The 22,588-nt window shown below is 52.2% G+C and overlaps 2 protein-coding genes across 2 annotated transcripts; both read left to right on the top strand.

Moving 5' to 3' along the window:
• The first annotated feature begins 588 nt into the window (after nt 1-588).
• Nucleotides 589-10,453, top strand: LOC102561186 (uncharacterized). Its single transcript, XM_059731423.1, has 6 exons — nt 589-605; nt 818-1,064; nt 1,437-1,626; nt 2,204-2,290; nt 3,281-3,392; nt 7,263-10,453. Exons 2-6 carry the CDS (start codon nt 843-845, stop codon nt 9,007-9,009), a joined length of 2,358 nt encoding a protein of 785 aa, XP_059587406.1. The 5' UTR covers nt 589-605; nt 818-842; the 3' UTR covers nt 9,010-10,453.
• A 5,035-nt stretch (nt 10,454-15,488) lies between these two features.
• On the top strand, nt 15,489-21,282 carry LOC106737533 (E3 SUMO-protein ligase ZBED1). The gene is made up of 5 exons (XM_014605616.3): nt 15,489-15,892; nt 16,239-16,443; nt 16,921-17,010; nt 18,672-18,853; nt 19,226-21,282. The coding sequence occupies exons 1-5, from the start codon at nt 15,716-15,718 to the stop codon at nt 21,026-21,028; spliced, it is 2,457 nt and encodes an 818-aa protein (XP_014461102.2). The 5' UTR covers nt 15,489-15,715; the 3' UTR covers nt 21,029-21,282.
• Nucleotides 21,283-22,588: the final 1,306 nt, after the last annotated feature.

The following is a 22,588-nucleotide window of genomic DNA, read 5'->3' as shown; positions in this document are numbered from 1 at the left end:
TATCTATATCTCTATAGAGATCTATAGAGATATAGCGATCTATCTACATCTATATAGCGATCTATCTATAGAGATATAGAGATCTATCTATATCTCTATATAGATATAGAGATAGATAGATATATAGCTATATATAGAGAGAGAGAGAGAGATAGATAGCTCAATTGATCTATTGATATGAAAAGTAAAATATATATAAAAGAACGCTACGTGGGTTGGTTTTTTTTCACATTCCCAAAGCGTAGATTTTAAGAACAATGCCGAAAATCATGAGAGTTGGCAACGCTGCATCTCCCTGGGTGGAAATGCACATCCCTAGATAGAGGTGTGCGGATGCAGGGGTGGCTGCTTGCACGGCCTGGGGGACGGGGAGGTCTGTGCTGCCCCAGCCCCGCCAGGCTCTGCCCCTTCTCTGTGGCTGCGGCTGCTGCTCCCTGTCCCTGCGCTGCCTCCAGGCTGCAGCTGCAGCCGGGTGCCAGCCAGACCGGGGTGGAGCTGCAGCAGGACGTGATGCTGCCTCCAAGTCCAGCCTCTTCCTCTCCCTTTCCTGGCTGTGGAGGCCTGCGGGTGGGGAGTTGAGGGGCACCGCTGTCCAGGGGCTGCGGGTGGGGAGTGAGGGGCACCGGTAGGGCTGGCGGGGTGGGCAGGGGCTGCAGGTGGGGAGCGAGGGGCATGGGGCTGGGCAGTGCTCAGGGTGCAGCCCAGTCCCTGCACCCCGTGCGGGGCAGGACCCCTGTGGCCCCTCGGTGCCGCAGCGGCGGGTCGTGGTCCTGGCTCCCCCCATCACACGCTAACACCTACTGTCTCCTTCTTGTAGGCGGCAGCCCCGACACCCACAGGAGATGGCTGCGGAGCTGGAGCCGGCCTCAGCCGCGGGCTTCCCCTTCCCGTCGCCGGTGCAGCCCGTGGTGAAGATGGAGGAGCAAGACCCCACGGACCCTGAGCCCTGGGTGGGAGCCGAGAGGGCAGGGAACGCCCCTTGTGTTGTCCGGGCGTCCCCGAGATGCCCGGCAGCCCCCGTGGTCAAGCAGGAGCCCGTGGAGGAGCCCATCCTGTGCTGGCGGGTGAGCGTCTCTGTGCTGGGGCTGTGGTGTCGAGCATGGATCCGGGGTCGGGTCTCTGCTCCGAGGCTTAAGGGGCCGCGGGAGATTTGCACCTGCCTGCGGGAGCTCTGCAAGCGCTGGCTGGAGCGAGGAGCAGATGCTGGAGCAGGTCCTGGCCGTCCTGCAGAGCTGGGCGTGGGGGCGTGATGTGGAGACCTGCGCCGAGGCTGTGACTCTGGCCAAGGGGCTTTGGCTGGGGCTTGCGGAGGACAGGACACCCCAAATGAGTGTCATGCTTGCATCTATGCTCCTCCTGATGTCTGTGTGTCTGGGGATGTTCCCTCCCAGCCCCATCTCTCCCAGCTGCCAGTGACGTGCTTGTCTTGTCCCCAGGTCACGGGGAATGGGCAGCTCAAGGAGGGACCCGAGGCGCTGGCAGGATTTCTCTGCTCGGGGCTGGAGCAGCCTCAGCCCCATCCTGGGCACGTGCCGAAGGAGGAGGCCGAATGGGGTGAAACCCCCGGGCCTCAGGAGGAGCTGCCTTGTGTCCCAAAAGAGGAGCCCCTGTTCCAGCAAGAGCCAGGTAACAAGCCAATTGTTGTCTCATAGCCCAGCCATCTAGTCATCCAATGCACCTTGATTTCCAAAATATTTTATGCTCTTTGTTACGTGCATATTCACCACTTGCTCCATGATGATTGGTACGGTATCACCTCCTTCGACCTATTCGCGATGCGCCCGCTAATGCATGAAAGAGCGCGGTTAGCTTTACTGATCGCTTCGTCGCATTGGCGACTCGTGGTCGTTTTGGAGTCGATTATAACTCCGAGATCCCTTTCTGCTGCTGCGGTGCTTGGGAAGACCCCTCCCAGTCTGTCGGCGTGCTGGCGATTTTGTCTCCCTGGGGGCAGCACTTTGCATTTAGCATCATTGTTCAACCGCATCCTATCCCGTTCTGCCCACTTTCCCAACCTGTCCAAGATTTTGTGGTTACACTGAGTCCATCATCAGCGCTGGACTCCCAGTCACTCCCACTTTGTCTCGCCAGGCACGAGCCCTGTGTGCCTAAGAACAGGCTGTTGTACGTGTGTCCGGGCAGTGGGTTTTCCCAGTGACTTTGAGCTGGTTTTTATTGACTGTTAACCTCTGTCCCGTTGCAGATTCCCCCGACACAGATGAGACCTGGGACTCAGCCGATGAAAGCTCCTTGGGCTGCTTCCCCAGACGAGGCTCTTGGCGAGGGGCAGGTAAGAGGTGGCAGTTCTGCCCTTTCCAGCAGCAGAAAACCTGTGGCGTATTGGGAATTGATTCAGGACGTTGCTCGTTCTTGTGGCACCCCCTGGCCCCTGCAGCAAGTGGCTTTGTTTGCTCCCTCCTCCTCTACTGTGTAGCTTTGGATGGAGCACCAGCATCCCGCAGGGAGTAATGTCCGTGGCTTCCCTTTCAACCAAAGGCCGAGTCATTGGGGCTCATCTCCAGCATCCCGGCCGTGGAAGTCTATTAGAAAGGCCCTGCTACGCGTGGAAATGAAAGCTGGATGGAAACCAGCTATGGGATTGTTGCACGTTTTCAAGCAGTAACTGCAGCTTGTTTGCTCTCTTCGTAGCTGGATGGCCATTTTTATGATGTAATTGTTACTTCCCATGTGTGGCTGCTGGGCTTCTCCCTTTTCAAGGAGAAAAACGCAGATTTTTTCCCTCTTGCAAACAGCTCTCTGTAGGTTGGCAGACTTCTAGCCTGCAAAGAACTGCTCCCAAAAAGGGTGCGAAACCCTAAGTCTTGCCTGGACGGGGTGGGCCAGAGCCTGAGAATCTGAGACCAGCAAGGGTTGGCTCAGACTCGCTTTGCCTCCTGCCACCTTTGGGGTAAAGAGGGGGTTGGGGGCAGCTGGTGGCCCTTTCTGGGAGGGGTTGGGGTCTGCAGATCAGGAATGAGATCCACTGACAGGGCTGGGGCTAGGTGCAAGTCATGGTGCCAGGGCTGGGAGGGTCAAGGCCTGATTGCCCAGTGCTGGATGATCGGTAGGAACAGGTTTAATTTTCAGAGTGTGGGGCTTAATTTTGCGGGCTCCCCATAGCCCCAGTTCTGTTCTGGTCCTGGGCAATGGGGCTGGCGTGCGGGCACTATGCAGGGCTGGGGTGGCAGGAGTGGGGCCAGGAGGCTGCTGGTTTGTATTCTTTTTCCACCGAGGGCTGGGGGAGGCTGCTGCTTTTATTTTCTCCTTTTTCTTCCCCAAGAGCCGAGCACCTGGGAGGCTGCTGTTACCAACCCCAAGCTGGAGCAAGGGGCAGCGGACCGGACACGCAGGAAAACGGTGAACTCTCCAGCAGTGCAGGGGCTCAGGAAGAGGTGGGTCAGCCACCGGTCGGGGATGTGCCAATGCTCCTGCTGAGGCTAAGCCCTGGAGGAGCCTGGCTACAGGGTCTTGCCCCTCTGGCTTGGAGGTCAGACCAACACTGCATTGCAGGGTGGATAGAAATCAATGATTTTAAAAAAATAAAAGAAAATCTGATTTTTATTTTTTTTTTTTAATTTAAATCAGATTTTTTATTATTATTCTTTTTTTAAAATCATCGATCGACTTCTAAATTTCTCTCTAGTTTGAAAAAGAACACTTGCACTTAAATCTCATCCCAAACATGCTAAACCTACACTTACCGTCTCATAAAAATGAATCGGTGGCTCCGTCACCCTCGCACACATCAAGTTACCTACCAACCAAACACGGGCATTCGTTTCGGTTTTTCATCTCATGAAAACGGCTCTAGTCTGTCTGTCCAGCCTGACGACCAGCTCTTGCTTCTTGGAAGTTTTGGGCGTTCGGTTTCTGGTTCTCAACAGATTAAAATCACAGGCGCAAAGACGCAGGCTGGATAGGAGAGTTGTTCTGCGCTTGCATGGCGGTGGAGCTGGACCAAGCAAGGCAGAGGAGTTAGTTAAGACGGAGAGACAATGTAGGAAAGGACGGAGGCAGAGTAGAAAGGAGCGGTGGAGTGGACTGGAAGGAAAAAGGGAAGACGTGATTCAGTAGCACACACACAGCTTCCTATATTCCCCCACACTTTTGCCACAGAAAAACAGTCCTGACTTCTGGGCGTAAGAGAGACCCTATCTGGGAATATTTTGAAGAAATTCCTTCCCTGGGTAAAAAAGGAAAATGTGCCAAGTGTAAGCAGTGCAAGAAGGAGATGCAGGGCCTAGTCGCAAGAATGAAACGTCATCGTGACAACTGCTTATGGGGAGAAAATGATGTGGGTGAAGACGTGGATGTGTCCGAAGAACAATGCGGATCAACTGGTTAGTAAATTAAATCATTCGCTTTGCAATGCAGCCGTCTTCAAGACTCTCTCTCTGCCTTTTAGTAGAAGTGTGGTTTCACAAGTAAATTCCCAAGCTGTTTGCTACGTTGGATGTTACTAGGAAAAAAAAAAAGTTTAGCTTGGCTATTCCTTATGGCTTGTTTAATTAGTTAACTAGGTTTAGACTCTTATCACCCCAGTTTCCGGTACAGAAAGCTGCAGTAAGAGAAATCGGGAGTTGCCGGTTACCACCGGGTGTCATTTTTCTTATTTTATACGACATAAGACATGCCCCTTATTTTGGACCATCATGGCCCCAGACCATAATGGTGATGCCATAAGTCTATTCCCTATTTTACTTCAGCATAACTCAGCTTTCCCAAGGGAACCCCATCCTATCCTTGTTTTCTCCAAAAACAGAAGTACCGGTGAGTTCAATGGTGCTCACTCCAAAATGAAGCACAAAATTAAGTGCAGTCAGTCTTAGCTTTTTTGGTCCTTTGGAAGCGGATCGGCATCTTTGCTGGAAAAAAAAAACTGTAAACGATTAACTGAATAATGGAGTGAGAAGAACTGAGAAGAATGACTATTCCAAAATCATTTTTGTTTCAGGATCCCATTTAAGCATAAGAGACTTTGACTGGCTATCCGCAACAACTTCAGAGTCATCCGTTGGTCCCTTGAGCAGCAGTGCTGCAATTAAACGTATTTCAGACCACAAAGTATCAGTAGCAAGCAAAAGATTTCAATCATCCAGTAAAACCACCACTGTGGATGGGTTTGTGGTAAGGACCGGCAAATGCCAACAAGACCCCATAGATGAAAAGATCACTCGGTTCATTTATGCCACCAATTCTCCTTTTCGCATTGTTCACAATACGCGCTTCGTCGAGATGGTTGAGTGCTTACGGCCAGGGTACACGCCACCTGGTAGAGCAGACGTGGGCGGACGGTTGCTAGATACGGTGTACAAGAAGGAACTTGAACGGTGTGCAAGAAATACCGAGGGGAAGTTTGCCAGTTTAAGCCTGGCTGGGTGGAGCGATATGCCCAACGATCCAGTAATACGTGCCTGTGTGAGAACAGATGGGGTTGCCTATCTTTCAGAAATAATAGATACATCAGGAAATGCTCACACCGCAGAATATTTCAAAGAAGTGGCAGTGAGAGCTGTAATAAACTGAACAAAAATTCAACTGTCACGTGCGCAGTGTTGTCACGGGCAGTGCTGCAAATGTGGCGAAGATGAGAAGATGCCTAGAAGACGAAACGGAAGGACGCTCCTTAATAGCGTATGGCTGCAGTGCCCGCTTAATGCACCTTTTAGCTGAAGACTTAGGTGCTTCTCCAGACATAAAAGAAGATGTTGTCGAAGTCGAAAATACTTCCGCAACAACCATTTTGCTTCGGCTTCGCTGAAGAGAGCAGGAGGATGCAAACCAATTCTCCCGCACGACGTTGGGTGGCATGCTGCGGTTGACTGTTTGGAACAATTTATTATGAGCCGGCCTGTTCTCATCCAAATTTGTGAAGAAAACCGTGATAAAATAGATGGATGCATCTCATCCAAAGTATCTAACATGGGGCTCAAGAGGAGCGTAGAGGATATGCTCGGTGTACTGAAGCCTATATCCGTAGCCTTGAGCAAACTTCAGAGCGAGTGTTGCTGCATCGCCGATGCTGTCGAGATCTGGAAGGCACTTCAAGAGACATTGAAGAAAGAAATCCCCAACCAGAAAGTTAAACTGGAGACGATGAAGAAGCGAATGGATCAAGCACTAACTCCACCTCATTTTCTTGCAAACGCACTCCACCCCCGATATAAACGGAGATGCCTGACTTCTGCAGAAGATGCTGCTGCCATGGCGTGGGCATCTCAAAACCACCCCTCTGTTATGCCACTCATAATACACTTCAGGGCTGGAAGGGACCCATTTAAACAGTACATGTTTAACTATGATGTTTTGGACAAAGTCACTCCCCTGAATTGGTGGAAATCATTAGCCAGGCACCTTGAAGCAGAGGTCCTTCAGTTGCTAAGCCAGCTTTTCACAGCAGCAGCTTCCTCGGCAGGCGCAGAGAGACCATTTCCATCATTTGGTATTATTCACTCAAAGCTAAGAAATCGTCTGGGAGTTGAAAGAGTAGGAAAACTCGCATTTCTACTCCAGTCTATGAATAATAATGACAGGGGGAGCAGGGAAGATGAGATCGAGTTGCAGAAATTTTAAGGTAGTGTTGTGATGACTTGTCTTGAGTTGATAACATTTGAAAATTAAAAAAAAAAAGAGTTGAAGGACAGATGGTGTAAAATGCTGTATTGAGCGTATGTTTTAGTGATCAGATTTGCACCGTTGTTTAAGAAATATGTGAAGAAGTATCCGTGGGAAACTTGATTTTAAATCAATGATTGAAATTGGGGAGGTTTCTCTTGGTGATTTGGATCCGTGATTTAAATCGCCTTGATTTTAAATCAATCCACCCTGCAGTGCATTGGGGTCAGGCATGAATTTGCCCCTGGTCAGGTTGGTGCAGACGGGGGGAGTTTGCCAGCGTCTGCAGTGGGGGCATGGCTCTGCCTGGGCATCTTGCAGGAGCTGTGATGGGGCTGCACCGGGGCAAGCCTTGCCGGCAGTGCCCTGGGCACCCGGCAGCCCTGTGTTGCCCCCACTCCCATTTTCCAAGGCTCCCATAGGGTTTGCCACACTTCGTAGGCTTCCCAACTTCTCTGCTTGGAACTAGGAAGCCCTTTCTTTTTCCCCCAACCCCAACAAAATTCCCAGTTTGCTTCCTTTTTTTCATGGAAAACACTTGATTTTTTGTGCTTTCTGTGGGGGCAAAAAAAAAATTGCAATTGCAAATTGAGTCGGTCCCTACGTATCCGAGCTCATGTTTTGATGCTTCTCCAATTTTACTTAAGCCCCCGCACGTCGCATTCAAGTCTAGAAAAGATGCCAAAGAGCGCGAGAGTCACCCCGAAAGAACGTGTCGCTCAGTTCGGCAAGGATAAATTTCACACGGACGGGACCGTGCTGTTCTGCACCGCGTGCAGCAAGCCTATAGACCACGTTCGCAAGCAAACCATTGTCGAGCACATGGAAAGCGCTAAGCATAAAAGGAATGAAAAGAGACAAAGAGAAGATGCTGAAATGGGCTCATCAACCGCGGTAAAGAAACAGTGCACTGGGACTGCAGCACTCGAGTGTCCTACAATTGCCAAAGCCCACCACGACACCCTCGTTTTGGATTTTGTTCGAATGTGCTTGAAAGCAGACTTTCCTCTGCATAAAATGGATTTGCCTGTTGTCAGGGATTTTTTGAGCAAGCACATTAAGGGAGGCAGTGCCATTCCCAAGTCAGACCAGTTGCATTCCCACCTCCCAACTCTTTTTGAAGAGGAAAAACAGCGCCTTCTTCGTGACTTCGACGGAAACTTCATTGCCGTGATCGCCGATGAAACAACCGACTTCCAAAACAGACCAGTTCTCAACATTTTATTTCAGGTGCTCAAGGTCCGTCCTCCGAGGCATGCCGACATTCCCGCGCCGCAGCTGGTAAAGACCGTGTGCCTGGGGAAAGTGAATCATGCCACCATTTCCCAAGCCCTGATTTCTTGCATGGTGGAATTCAGCATCCCACTTGAGCGAATATTGGCATTTGTGACCGACAGCGCGAGCTACATGGCGAAGGCTTGGAACGACGTTCTTTGCAATCTGTGGTCCAACTGCGTGCATATTCATTGCTACGCCAATATAGTTGCTCTGGCAGGCAATACTTGGCGAGATGCCTTCAAGCAAGTGGATCGCTTTGTTGCTTTGATGAAGTCGCTTCTAGTGAAAGCTCCAGCGTGCCGTGCACGGTTCTTGAGATACTTGAAGGAACAGAGTGTGGGTTCACCAACACTTCCACCCGAACCAGTTGTGACCAGGTGGAAAACATGGTTCAGCTGTGTGGAGTACCACGCACGGCACTACCAGCTCTACCGTGGGTTCGTGGAGCAGGAACGAACGGAACAAGGGGATACATCTATTCTGCAGGAACTGGCCAGCCTGCTAGCATTAGAAGACCTGCACATTGACCTGAAGTACATTGCAGAGAGCTGTGGACGCCTGGCGACAGCCCTGGACATTTTGCAGTCCCAAAAACGCCAAATACATGAAGTATACAACACTGTCCTGGATTTAATTTTGTGGCTGGAGCATCTTGCATCATCAACGGATAATGCAAAAGGGTCCACAGTTGCTCAAAGCCTCGCTGATAAGCTGAGACAGTACAACGTGAAAAGTAAACAGCCAGCAGCTGATTTTCTCCGTGCTGTCCGTGCGCTAGATCCAAAACAAATTGGTGCCGTTTATACAGATTATGAAACTGTGAAGCTGGAATTAAAGCTGTCCAACGAATGCGACATGGAGTGGCCGGTGTATTTGGGGATCGTCAAAGACGGGTTTGCAGACATCGAGGATCCTATTCAGTTCTGGATGGCTGCTGAAGATCGCGTTCCCAGCCTGGCGAAGTACGCGGTGGTTCTCCTCCAGCTGACGGTCAATTCAGCTGACGTGGAAAGAAGTTTCAGCAAACTCGGGGCTCTTCTCAGTGCTCAGCTCCAATGCCTGAAAAATGAAAATGTGCCAGGAATGCTGCAGCTCTGCTTTAACAACCCGGACTAACTCGAAGTGAGGACATTTTCTGTGCGTTTAAAAAAACAGCCGACGTAGCTAGCGTTTGGGTCGGAGCCCTGGGCTAGCCTGAAGACTTTCTGTTTATTGAAGAGGGAGAATACCTTACAGGTATTAACCCCTGTACTTGAAAGGCCCAGCCAGCCAGTTTTTCTTCTGCAGTCTTGAATCCTGCTCCAAGCAGTTTGTGGGTTGGGACTAGGAGCTTGGGTGTGCAGTGACTGGCACCGGGTGCAAGTGCCAGCGGACCCCAGTAGCTGAGGACCCCCTCGGCAGCAGATTACATTGCAGCAAGGACTGGTGCACCCCAGCAGCTCACTGAGGACCCCCAGCAGCAGATTACCTCGCAGCAAGGACCAGCACACTCCAGCATCTTGCTGAGGAGCTGCCCCCCAGAGCAACTTCCAGGGTCCCTTTTTGTGGCCCTCTCATCCAATCAGTTAGTGTGGCAGGTAAAGGGTGGTGGGTCCCAGGGCTCCCCACCCGCCTTGGGTGGACCTCCCAAGTCCAGACCGCCTAGGCTTGGTAGAAGTTCCCCAAGGGGTGGGGTATGGCCGGGCACACGGGGCATCTGCCACTTTCGGAGTGATTTGGGTTCTGGGAGCCAGGCTATGGGGGAGCAGCGGGCAATTGGGATGGTGACGTGCCCTCTAGCAATGGGGCTAGCGGTTTATAACCCCGGGCAGAAGGCGGAGCAGACAGTCCGCCATCAGCCAGGTAACATCTGGTGGAAGGAGGGCTGTAGGGGAGGTGGAGGTCCCAGTTGGCCCAGGAAGCAGGGCCCAGGGGGGCCTGGAATAAGTGATTGGCCTCAGGAGGGCTGAGGAGGGTGGGGAGCCCAGTCGGGGCTGGAGCTTAAGTGCTTTGGGTACCTTCCCCTTTGTCCTAGGATAAATCTGGCTTTTATTGATCCATTGCTTACAGGGGAGAAGTTTGCCCAGTCGGGACACCCCAGTTTAATTGTCCCAGGTTTCTAAGTGGGGGACAAGCCAAAGCCAAACTTATTTGGGACCCCCCAAATCTTGAACCCGGCTCTTACTGCTGCCAACAGGCAGAAGGAACAGCGAGGCTGACACGGGGGACAGCCACAGCTGGACCCATGTCCTCTTGCAGGGGGGAGCTGCTGCCTGGAGAGAGTGAACAGGGGGACGGGCAGGGCCTGGGGGGTCAGGGGCTGGGGAGGGGGGCATCAGCATAGGGCTTCTCAATGCACCAAATCAGTGGGGGCACATCCGCAACTGAATCCACATCCTGGTGAGCGAAGGGGGCAAGAGGAGCTCTGATTTTTCTATAATGAAAAAAAAAAAAAACAAAATCAAACTATATAGGTATTTAGAATTTATTTTATTATAATGATTGAGGCACTGGTAGGCTTCCAAATTGCTTAAAAATTGTAAATATATCAATAAAACGTTGTGGTTGACTGATACCTATATATATCTAGATAATGGTGTTTCATTGTAATCCTGCAAAAACATGGATTTTGGGCGCCTTCATCAGATTTTTTTTCTTTAAATCTGAGAAACTTGGATTTTTTAACAGAGAAAACGAGGATCCCTGCATATATTATACAATTCACTGCCTAACTGCAAAAAATGTACACCCGCCACATAGGCGAAGGAGTTATCTCACCATAAAAATGTCTGTCCAGCTATAAAAAAGAGGCAACCAGCTAGGAAGTGGGTGATTGAAAATGTGTAACAAGTTTATAGCTGGTTTCCTTCCAGCTGAGCTTGAAGACATGGCGTGGCATGAAACCTCGGGGATTGAAAAAGTCAGTGCTGGGAGATGCCAACACCAGTCTTGTCTTAAAGAGCGAACACAGGCTCAGGTCAGTGGCAAAGGTTCAACCAGGTGTATTCCCTACAAGGCATGGCCCTAAAGCACTTGTGGTGCCTGCTCTGGCCTTTGCATGCACAGTATCTATATACTGATGTCTCGGTGTGAGGTTTGCGTGTGCGTGCGCTTGTGCATGCACATGTATTTGAAGCATTTGCATGTGCGTGAAGTTTACCCCAGGGTTTGTGCATGTTTGTTGGCACATGCACATGCCTTGAGAGTGTGTGTATATGTGTTTGGAGTGCAGGCATGTTCACGTGCACATGTGAAATATACCTCGAATGCATGTCTGTGCACACACAGGTTCAGCATGTGTGCAATTTACCCCACGTGTGTGCGCGTGTGGGTTTGTTCTTGGGGATTAGAAATGTTCTTGAGCTGAAAACAATTCCTCTTCATTTCCTCGTGCTTATGCGGAACAGTTCAACCTGCTCCCAGCAGTGATAGGCATCCCAGCTCCCTTTGCACCCATGTCTGAGCTGGACGCAAGCCCCAGCCCCAAACCTACTTCTGTCTGGAGGATTCCCCTCCAAGCCCGCAGGTGCGATTTGTGGCAATGGACCCTGTTTGCCTTGTGGGGAGAGGATTTTGCTCCCAAGTGCAGAGATAGCCAGGGGTGCCGGCATGGAAAGGCCTGCTCAGAGGCGATGGAGCCAGGGCTCCTGTCTCCAGGAAAGCTGCCTCCAAAGAGTACACAACTGGAATATTTCAGGACTGGGAGAGCTCAGAGAGCCCCTATGGGTGGTCTCCAATACCCAGTCTGCACCAGCGAGCCGGTACTGTAGCACGAGCAGTGCTAGTGAAGCACTGGCACTGGGCACCCTTGCACGGAGGCACATAATGAAATGGTAGTACGTAGCAGGAAGCTTTGCTTGGCTATGGCTCTGCAGGGAGCACGGGGCAGGGCTCATCGAGTATGATGACCCAGCTGCAATTGGGGGGTCCAGTCCTGAAATAGGAACATCAAGTCCCAATCCCAGGTTGATTGCCTCCAGGGCAGCATTTTTCCCAGATTCCCAGTATCGTGCAGGGATCTGAGTTTTCTGTTTGCCGTGGGAAATGGCAGGTTTGGGGCTGGGGGGTTGCAACGTGGGGGGCACTATGTGCATGCACGCGCACGTGGCTGGGAGTACAGGCGCAGGCAGCAGTGCAGAGCAGCTCCCTGCAGGTAAGTCTATGGGGGGAGGGGAGAGAGGAGGGCAGAGGGGACAGTCTGAGGCCTTCATGGTGAGGGAGGGAGGGCGTGGGGCTCGGGCCGGGGACACTGCCCAGCTGGGGTGGTGCATAGGGCCAGGGTGGGGAGCGGGACGCCAGGAAGGGAAGCCCGCTATCTCCAAATTGGACCAAGCAGAGCTTCCTTCTTGAGACAGGGCCCTGGAAGAGCAAGAGAGCGCTGCTGTCTCAAGAGAACCGCTTTATTGCACAGCTAACCAGCAATTTATTGAGCATCCAGGTCAAGCATTGGAAATGCAGAAGCATCCTCACTCCTCGGAGCCGGGGACTGGAGAGCTGCTGGAAGCTGTTCAGTTTCCCCAGCAACTCCCTTGCATTATGTGCCCTTTGCCCCAGCTTTACAATCACAGCCGTGCAATCATTAACCACGTGCGCGCAGAGGTGAGGTGCAATCATTAACGACTGCACCTTGACTGGGTGCATGGCAATGCAAGGGGCTGCTGGTGAGGGCCGCCCCTCCCCACCCCAGCTAAGTGAAGCATTCGGGATGAATCCTTACCAAGGGTTTAGCTGGGCTGGCTAAATCAGACGTTCGGAGTGCTGTTTCGGATAGGAATGGCTTTCGATGCCTTTGTACGACTCTGGTTAGATGCTCAAGTCTGGGCTTTCTTGTTTTTATCAGCAACAGTATAGATCCCCCATTTGGTAGGTATGCAGGAAAAAAGCAGCATGAGGCCCTGCAACCAACATCTGCCCCTTCTCCCCCAGCCAAGCCTTGCACTCCCCCTTGTCTCAGTTTCCCCATAACTCAGTTACTCCCCAATGATCCCTCCAGCTCCATGAGCCCCAATTTCCCCCATGAGCCCTGCAGCTTCGGTGCTAAGGTTTCTTTGTACCTCAATTTCCCCAGATTCCCCCACCCCATGCCTCCGTTACCGCCTGCAAGCTCTCCAGCCCCATGCCGCAGTTTCCCTCTGAGCTATTGGCGACATGCACCTGAGGGTGGCGGTGCACCCCTTGCAAAAAGCCAGCCGCTGGGGATGCGTGTCATTCATGCCCTGAGCCCTCCAGCTCCCCTGCCCCCTCTTTGCCTGCTAAACTATGAGGCTTGCAAACCCTGTGCCTCAGTTTCCCCCCATGAGACCACCAGCTCCCCAAGGCTCAGTTCCTCAGTTTCCCGCTGCAGCATTTTTCCCCCGACAAGCCCTCCAGACTCCGTGTTTCATTTTCCAGCCCTCCAAGCCTGTTTCCCACCATGCTCCAGCTTCTCTTGCTCTCATCCCCACCCCCATCCAGCAAGCCTTTTAAGGCCCTCTTGCTTCAGTTCCTCTTCAGTCCTCTAGCCTCCCGTGCCTCAGTTTCCCTCGTGACCCCACCAGCTGCCCAAACCTCAGCTTCCCCCCGGGAGCTGAAGGCGGGCCAGGTTCGGTGTCAGCCAGGCAGGCCATTGGTGCTTTCTTCCATGCTATCTGAGGAAGCAATGCAACAAGGCACGCTGCGATATCTGCTTAGCCTCCCTGCAGCGACAGAGCATGAGCAGCGCACGCTTGGAGTGGTTGGAAACACGGACGTCGCAGCTGCTCCTATCGTGTCCCCGTTGAGCGACGAGAGAAAATTGCACGATTTTGCAACGGCACCAACCCAACGTGCCCTACAGCCCCTGGGTGGGAGGATGCCCCTGCCTGCTAGAGGGACCAGAGGACTTTCGGGAGAAGCAATAATTAAGAAAAAGGTGACTGTCCCTTCATTCTGTGTAAGCTTGGAGGAAGAGGTCCTCGTCACAGACAAACGGTGGGGTCCTGGCTCTAAAAGGTGGAATGATCCTGAGTGGGCAGTAACAGTAAGTTACTGCGCAGTAAGCATTGTTTAAGCCAGCGTCTACACGTGCGGATATTGCAGTGCAGCAACGCTGTGTGTGGACCGACTCGGGAGTCAAGGAGCTGAGGAGTCAAGCAAAACCGAGGTATGCCCAGCTCTCCGAGTAGAAGGGCTAGAAAGCAAAGACATAAGAAAGGGAATTCAGCTCCAAGCTTCAAACCCACAAATAATTGCAGTCAGTCCCCACTCCCCATTGCTTCCTGCTCCATCCCTATTCAGGGCAGGGGGAGGCGTTTTGGTGTACTGAGATGGAGTCAACACTGGCTGCAAAGGTGCTGTGAAATGGGGGAGGGAAGGGAGATGGAGCTGCAATGCTCCCCCCTGCCCTCCTGGATGAGTGCCTGCCCCAGGCCAGAAGGGAGGGGTTAAGTTGGGGGGCGGGGCATATTTCTACCCTTTGCAGCAGGCCTGGCCCTGGCAGTGACAAACTCACACACACATGCATGTATACACATACATGTCATCAAATGGAAGTGATTAGTAGTATACGCACATACATACACACTCATATACGTAGATAGATAGATAGCTATCGATCTCTATATATATGCACACACACACATGTACATGCATACACACACACATACATACATAGAAATAGATATAGATCTCTATATATATGCATGCACACAAACGTACATATATGCACATATACATATATATAGAGATATATAGATCTCCATATGCTCACACACATGTACATACATACACATATACATACATATAGATATAGATCTCTATATATGCATGCACACATGTACAGATATGCACATAGACATATATAAAGATATAGATATATAGGTCTCTATATGCACACACACATGTACATACATACACATACATATAGATCTCTATATATGCACACAAACGTACATATATGCACATAGACAAAGATATAGATATATAGATCTCTATGTGCGCACACACATGTACATACATACACATATACATACATATAGATATAGATCTCTATATGCATGCACACATGTGCATATATGCACATAGACATATATAAAGATATAGCTATATAGATTTCTCTATACATGCGTGCGCACACATACATACACATATACATAAATATAGATCTCTATATATGCACACGCACATACATATATGCACATATACAAAGATATAGATATATAGATCTCTCTATATATGTGCACACACGTACATACATACATAGATATAGATCTTTCTATATATGCATGCACACACACATATAGAGATCTATATGTATATGTGCATATATGTACAAGTGCACGCGCACATGTCCATACATATAGATATATATATACACATATAAATACACACCTATATATACCCGCACCCCATACACCGGCTCTGCCCCTGTTGCTGCCCCGGAGCCGCCTCGCCCCGCACCCCCTCCAGGCAGCTGCAGCCGGTGCCAGCTGGCCGGGGTGGAGCTGCAGCAGGACGTGATGCTGGGGCTAAATCCAGCCCCTTCCGTCTTCCCTTCCGGGCTGTGTGGGGCTGCGGGTGGGGAGGGAAGAGCAGGGGCTGTGGGGTGGGGTGGGGAGGGGTGAGGGGCACCGCTGGGCAGGGGTTGCAGGTGGGGCAGGGGCTGCAGGTAGGGAGTGAGGGGCCCCAGTAACACATGGGGGCTTAGGGGTACTCGGGGTCCAGCCCAGTCCCTGCACCCCGTGTCAGAGCAGGACCCCCGTGGCCCCTCGGTGTAGGGCTGTGGGGCTGGGCGAGGGGCTGGGTCGTGGTCCTGGTGCCCCCATCGCATGCTAACACCCGCTGTCTCCTTCTCGCAGGCAGCCGGGAGCCCGGACACCCAGAGGACATGGCTGCAGAGCTGGAGCCGGCACCAGCTGCGGGCTTCCCCTTCCCGGTGCCGGAGCAGCCCGTGGTGAAGACGGAGGAGCAGGACCCTGCGGACACAGGCAGAGCGTCCTCAAAATGCCGGGCAGCCCCGGTGGTCAAGCAGGAGCCACTCGAGGAGCCCGTGCAGTGCTGGCAGGTGAGCGTCTCTGTGCTGGCCTGTGTGGTCTAGGGTCAGCCCCCCTGGCCTGGGGTCTGTACCCCAAGGGGCAGCAGGAGGCTCGCAGCCGCCAGCGCTGGCTGGAGCCCCAGCGCCGCAGCAAGGAGCAGAAGTTGGTGGTGCTGGAGCCATCTCTCCTACCCCGGGAGATGCAGACCTGTGCCGAGGCGGTGGCCCTGGCTGAGGGATTCGGGCTGGGGCAGGCGGAGGGTGGTGAGCGTTTCACCCCCACATCAATGCTGCCTCCCCATCTCCGTGTGTCTGGGGTTGCTCCCGCCCGGCCCCGTCTGTCCCAGCTCCCGGTGACGTGGTGTCTTGTCCCCAGGTCACAGTGCACGGGCAGCTTGAGGACATGGCCTTGGACACGGAGGGACCCGAGGCAGTGACAGACCCCCTCTCCCGCCTGGACCAGCCTCCGCCCCACCCTGGGCACATGCCCAAGGAGGAGGCAGGCAGGGGTGAAACCCCCGGGCCTCAGGATGAGCTGATTATTATCCTGAAAGAGGAGCCCCTGCCCCACCAGGAGCCAGGTAACGTGTTGGGGGCCTGGGTAAAGGTATTGGGGGGCCCGGATGCTGGCGCCTGCCTGGCTGTTTAGCCCCCGGAGCGAGGGGCTGGGGGCTGTTCAGCGGTGTCGTCGAGCAGTCTAGTAGTCCAGCCCCGCTTTATTTCCAAACTGTTTTATGCCCGCGGTTACTTGCGTATTCATCATCGCTTTCCCCGTGATGATTGCCATTTACGGGTGATTTGCAGAACTGAGTTTTCGCCCAAACCCTGCCTGCATAAACGCGCCCAGACCAGCAAGCTTTCCTTATGGTGCTTCTCTCTCTGCGTGTCGGCTTCTCGCTTTCCTCGGCACCTTTTCCACCTGGGCAACGGCCGCGGTGGCTTTGCACAGCTTTAACCGGCTACTGGCTTTCTGGGAAGCTTGGTGGCTATGCAGGACTTTGCAGGAGCGGGCGCTGGGAGTTTCTGTGGTTGCACTGAGCTCTACTGTCCTACTGCAGATTCGCCCGACACGGAGGAGACGTGGGACTCGTCGGCGGATGAAAGCTCCTTGGGCTGCTTCCCCAGGCGGGGCCCTTTCCCAGGGGCAGGTAAGAGGTGGCGGTTGTGCCCTCACCCATCGGTGGAAAACTCTTTGTTTGTTCCCACGTCTTATAAGGATCGATTCAGCATATTGCTCGTTCTCGTGGCACCCCCTAAAAGCCACCCTCAGCCCCTGGAGCAAGTGGCTCTGCTTGTTCCCTCCTCCTCCTCCTTTACCACGTGGCTTCTGGTGGAGCAGCAGCATCCCTCGGGGCGCCATGTCCCTGGTCTCCCTTCCGAGCAAGGGCAGAGACACGGGCTCATCTCCAGCGTCGTGGCTGTGGAGAGCTGTTGGAAGCACCCTGCTGCATGTTCAAGTGAAGCCTCGACAGAAACCAGCTATAAAGTTGTTGCCCGTTTTCAAGCAGTAGCTGTGCAGCTTGTTTGCTCTCTTGGTAGCACGATGACCGTTTTTATGGGTCGATCATTACTTTTTGCATGGGGCGAGTGTAAATTGGTTGTGCGGTGAATGGGGGATGATAAGTGCTTTGCTCTTGTGCCTGGTCTGACTTTTCGTGTGGGAGGTTTGGGGCTGCAATGTAAATGTCCGGAACAATTCACCACTAAATTGTGTGATACATGTAATGTATACACGACCCGTGGGACTGGGACTCTTCCATCTCTCTCTTCTCCCTTACATTGAGGCCTGGGGGCTGACTTAGGCACACGCCAGCACGCAGGAGTAGCAGGGCTTTGCCTTTGCCCGTGGCACTGGCATAACCTTTGTTATTGGCCTCGTCCGGTGTCATCGGTATGCTGTCAGTGTTGAAGGTCCCCATCACACATTGCGCCATACGCTAAGTGCAATAAGTTCACACCGGCCACGCATGCCAAGTAATTATCAAGCCATAAAAATGTCTATCCAGCTATAAAAGGAGCTACAAAGATAGTGAGGGAAAATATGTAACAGCTTTATAGCTGGTTTCTATCTAGCTGAATTTGAAGGCACGGCAAAGTATGAAATCTCGGGAACTACGGTGCCAGGAAAAAGTCACAGCCAGGAGATGCCAACTCCAATCTTGTCTTAAAGCGCGACCACCGGTTTAGTTCAGTGGCAAAGTTTCAGCCAGGTTTATTTCCGACAAGGCATGACCCTAAAACACTCGTGGTCTGAGAGGCGAGGTGTTAATGCACGTGTGCCCATTAAAAGGCATTGGCACACCACCATGCAGGCTCCCCCAGGCCAGGCAAAGTCCCCTTGATTTCTAATTATCCTTTTCTACAGTGGTCAAAACGCATTACGTGTCACATGGGTGTAGTCTTGCAAAGGCTTAGAAAATCTATGTCGCTGTTACGTGTTACATTGCACCAATACATTGCGCGTGCCAAGAAAACCGTGTCTTGGCATGTATTCACAATAATGTGAGCAACACTGCACCAATATCTTGACTTCCTTGACCATCCCATGCCCTGGGCTTCCTCCTCATCCTGCTCTGCAGGTTTCCATCCCCACCTTATTGTCCCGGAGCTGAACTATTCGTCTGGTTGTACAGCCGTCCTCTGGGCCACGTGGCAAGTTTTAGTTATGCGCGGAGTTCGGGTTCACTGATCAGGCCTGCTCTGCCAACGCTTTAACGAAGCCTTGGCATGAGCAGCATCGATTTCTCTGTCTATCGGTTGATATGCCGGCGAGGTCTCCAACCTGTGGATGCTCTTCCCGGTCCGACAGGTGCAGGGACCCTGAGCACAGCTGAGGAGCAGTCTGCTGAGGACGGGTCTGCGAACCTGGAGCTGCTGAGGCCGTCCCCGGGACAATCAGGGGAGAAGGGACCCTTAACACCGGAGTCGGGCCAAGGGCAAGAGAAGCAGGGCAGGTGCCAACAGCAGAGAGACACCATGGCCGTAAGCAAGGTACAGGCTGGAGTGGGGTGTGCATGTGTAGTCCGGCAAGAGCTGGGGGCGCGGGGGAGAGTCAGAGGAGCGGAGACACCGGAAAAGGAGACATTCCCAGAGTTGCTTCTATTTGCAGGCCCCCCTCAAACTCGGGAAGTGCAAGAACCAGTTAAACCATAATGATATCAGCAATGCTTTACAACGAACGCTTAAAACCGATTAGTCAAATGATTTCTATAGGGCGGCGCTCCGTCTTTCGGCGCGTACGTGCTCGTGGTTTTTTTGAAACGCGGCTCGTGTTTGATGTGGGGGGGGGGGGGAGCTCGCTGGATCAGACATTCAAAGTGCGTTGTGTGAATGACCACGTTTTTACGCGTACCGCTTTTCCAGACTAGCACGCATAGGTTAAAGATCGAGCGGTCCAAACGGAGCCTGGCGTGGAATCATTTCACCAAAATCAAGGAGGACGCTGTCCGGTGCAAGCTGTGCACGACGGAGCTCCGCTACGGGAGCAGCACCGGAGCGATGCTGAACCATCTGAAGCTGAAGCATCCCGCCATTTCGAGCGAAAGACAAGACCAGAAGCAACCGACGGTGCCGACGTTCGTTCCCGGCAGCTCGAGGAAATGCGACACGCAGCGCGCCGAAAAGCTGACCGAATTGTTATGCTCCATGATCACTGAAGACATGCTGCCTATAAGCGTCATCGAGGGGGCCGGTTTCCGGGCATTAATGAGTTTTGTGGAACCCGAATACCACGTGCCCGTGAGACAAACGGTGACCGCACAGCTGGAGAAGTGGTATGAAAACTGCGTCAACTCTCTGCGGGAAAAACTGGGGAAAGCCGACAAAGTAGCTTTCACGACTGACTGCTGGACGGCGGTCAATGCGGAAAGCTACATGACCATCACCTGCCACTACATTGAAAACTGGGAGCTTCGAGCGGCTGTGCTCCAGACGGAAAGCATGCCAGAGCCGCACACAGCGGATAACATTGCTGAAAAGCTAAACTCTATAGTAGAGAGATGGGGCCTGGAAAACCGTGTCTTGGCGTGCGTTCACGATAACGTGAGCAACGTGGTGCTCGCCGACATGCCGAGATACGTTGCGTGGGACTCGGTGAACTGTTTTGCTCACACGTTGCAGCTGGCTATCAACGATGGCTTTTCTGGCAGCGTCGCTCACGTTATTGCGGCCGCCAGTAGGCTCGTTGCGCACTTCCAGCCCGGCTCCGTCGCTGCGAAAACGCTCGAAAGGAAGCAAACGCAGTATCAGGTTAAGCACAACCCCTTGATCCAGTCTTGTAAAACTCACTGGAATTCGGCGTACGAAATGTTTGAGAGACTCAGCGAGCAAAGGCGGCCGATAATGGCAGTGCTCTCGGATCGCTCCTTTACCAAACTCTACGATGTTCAGACGTTTGAGCTGCAGGACGAGCAATGGCAATTAATAGAGGATATCTTACCTATCCTTTCCACTTTAAAGTGCGCCACGACAGCCATGTCTGCCGAGCACTCGGCCTCCATTTCAAACATTTATCCCATTTGCAACAGTCTTCTCAACACTCACCTAAAAACTGAAACTGCTGTCGAAAGTGGAAAGATAGCTGACTTCAAGTCCGCTGTCCGCTGCTCTCTGGAGCATCGCATGAAACCCAACGATCCCGCCATAATCAACAGAGCTGCATTAATAGCATCCATATTGGACCCCCGCCATAAGCACCTGCAGTTTCTTTTGCCCGATATCCAGATTGCTGCCAAATCGAAGCTTATGCAACTCGCGTCTTTCTTGAAAAGCGAGGCGGCTCCGAGCGCTGCGGCTGAACCCGCCGAACCGACGGCGCCGGCGGCGAAAAAGCCCCGCGAAACGAAGAAGAAGAGTGCTATCGCCGTGCTTTTAGGTGAAGATTACAGCAAGAAAACGGACGGGAACGCGGTAGAAAATGAATTGGAAAGTTACTTCCGAGAGCCCTGCCCCTCGCTGGAGTGCAATCCGCTGGAGTGGTGGAAAGTCAATGCGCCGCGCTTTCCCAGGCTTGCAAAACTGGCTAGGAGTTACCTTTGCATCCCAGGATCCTCTGTGCCCGCAGAACGCGTGTTTTCGACTGCCGGGCTGACTGTCAATCAGCTGCGCTCAAGACTCACATCGGAGCACGTCAACATGTTAATTTTTCTCAATAAAAATCATCAGTAGAGTTGCGACGCAGCTTTTTGTTTTAGTTGTTGCTCATTTAACCTCCACGCAACCTTGAGATGAGAGTTTTTTTTTTCTGATCTGATTTTTTTCTTTTCTTTTTTGGAAGACCAATCATCTTTTAAATGAGGATTTTATGTTTAAAACAAAAAACAAAAACAATTGTTGGGGTGTTTTGTACTTGAAGTTTCAATTGGATGCTTTTGCAGTTTTGCAAAACAAGGATTTTATATAAAAAGTTGCTGCGGCTTCTTCTTGACGTTTCAGGGGCAATCTTTGGCGAGCACACGGGGTGAAATGCTTTTTAAAGCTGAAAGAAATGTGCCGGTATTTTGGACGTGATGAAGTTGCGGTGGATTGAGATGCATTTAGGTCTGTCTGTTTTAGCTGCTGGTACCGCAATACGTGACAAAGAAAAGTGGAGCAGATATTTAACTGCTGGGAACTTGTGTTACACAGTTAAATAACATAAGCGGGAGAGTTTAAATGGCTCATTTTTTAATGATAGTTATATCCCTACTTTGCACGTGTGGCTGGTATAAATTGCGTGATGCGCCGACGGTGTAACGTGGAGCAGGGGCCTTCGGTGCTGGCAACACCCGACGAGGCCCGTGTTGGTAACCCAGCTTTCCCTAGCGCCGATACCCTAACCCAGGGTACCCCAATACCTTATTGCCACTGCTAGAGGTGCAAAGCCCAGCTCCTCCCCTGTGCTGGCGCGCCAGGGGGTGCGGGTGGCATGCCAGGAGAACAGGCAGCGTTTTGCATCAATCCCCAATAAAACGTGCGAGCAGACAATCAATGTCCATTGATGGGGAGCGCTGGGCCTTTTACCTGCCCCTAATAAAGAGCCTTGTCTGGGGAGGCAGCCCAAGGAGCCCAACTACCAGTGAGTCCCAGGTCTCCTCTGTGTCCTCTGGGGAACTTGCAGTGGGACACACACCTGGGGTTAACTAAATAAAAACCAGCCCAAAATTGCTAGGAAAACCCATTGCCCGGACACCCGCACCAGCCGCAGGGGGCTCGCCGCGGGCATGGCAGAGTATGCATTGTATGCATGGTACAGTATGTATTGCATCATTGTAAAGTATGCATGGTAGAGCATGTATTGCATCCTTTGCAATACTGGGACCCCAGCATTGCAAAAGATCACAGTAACACTCAGCGTAACCACAAAAACTGGGGTAGCGTCCACTCCTGCGAGGCTTTGCATAGTCACCGAGCTTGCTAAAAAGCCACGTGCAAAGCCGCTGCAAGTTTTGTCCAAGGGGAAGTGCTGCCAAGGAGCGCGAGAAGACGATGTGCAGAAAGAGAGAAGCGTCACAAGGAAAGTCTGAGGGTCTGGATGTATCGATGCAGATAGGGGGTTAGAAAAATGCCCCGTGGTGAAAACTCAGTGGTGGAAATCACCTGCAAATGGCCGGTAGCAGTAGCAATCGCCCTGGAGAACAATGATGAATAGGTGAGTCACAAAAGGGAGGAAACAGCTGGGAAACAAAGAGGCCTTGCACTGCAAGATTGCTGGGCTACTAGACCATCCCGTCAAGGTCCCAGTGAACT

The sequence above is a fragment of the Alligator mississippiensis genome, chromosome 7, assembly GCF_030867095.1.
Source record: "Alligator mississippiensis isolate rAllMis1 chromosome 7, rAllMis1, whole genome shotgun sequence".
In the NCBI taxonomy this organism is placed as follows: Eukaryota; Metazoa; Chordata; order Crocodylia; family Alligatoridae; genus Alligator; species Alligator mississippiensis.
Note: the sequence above shows the minus strand (reverse complement) of the source record. Positions and strands in the feature narration are given on the sequence as shown.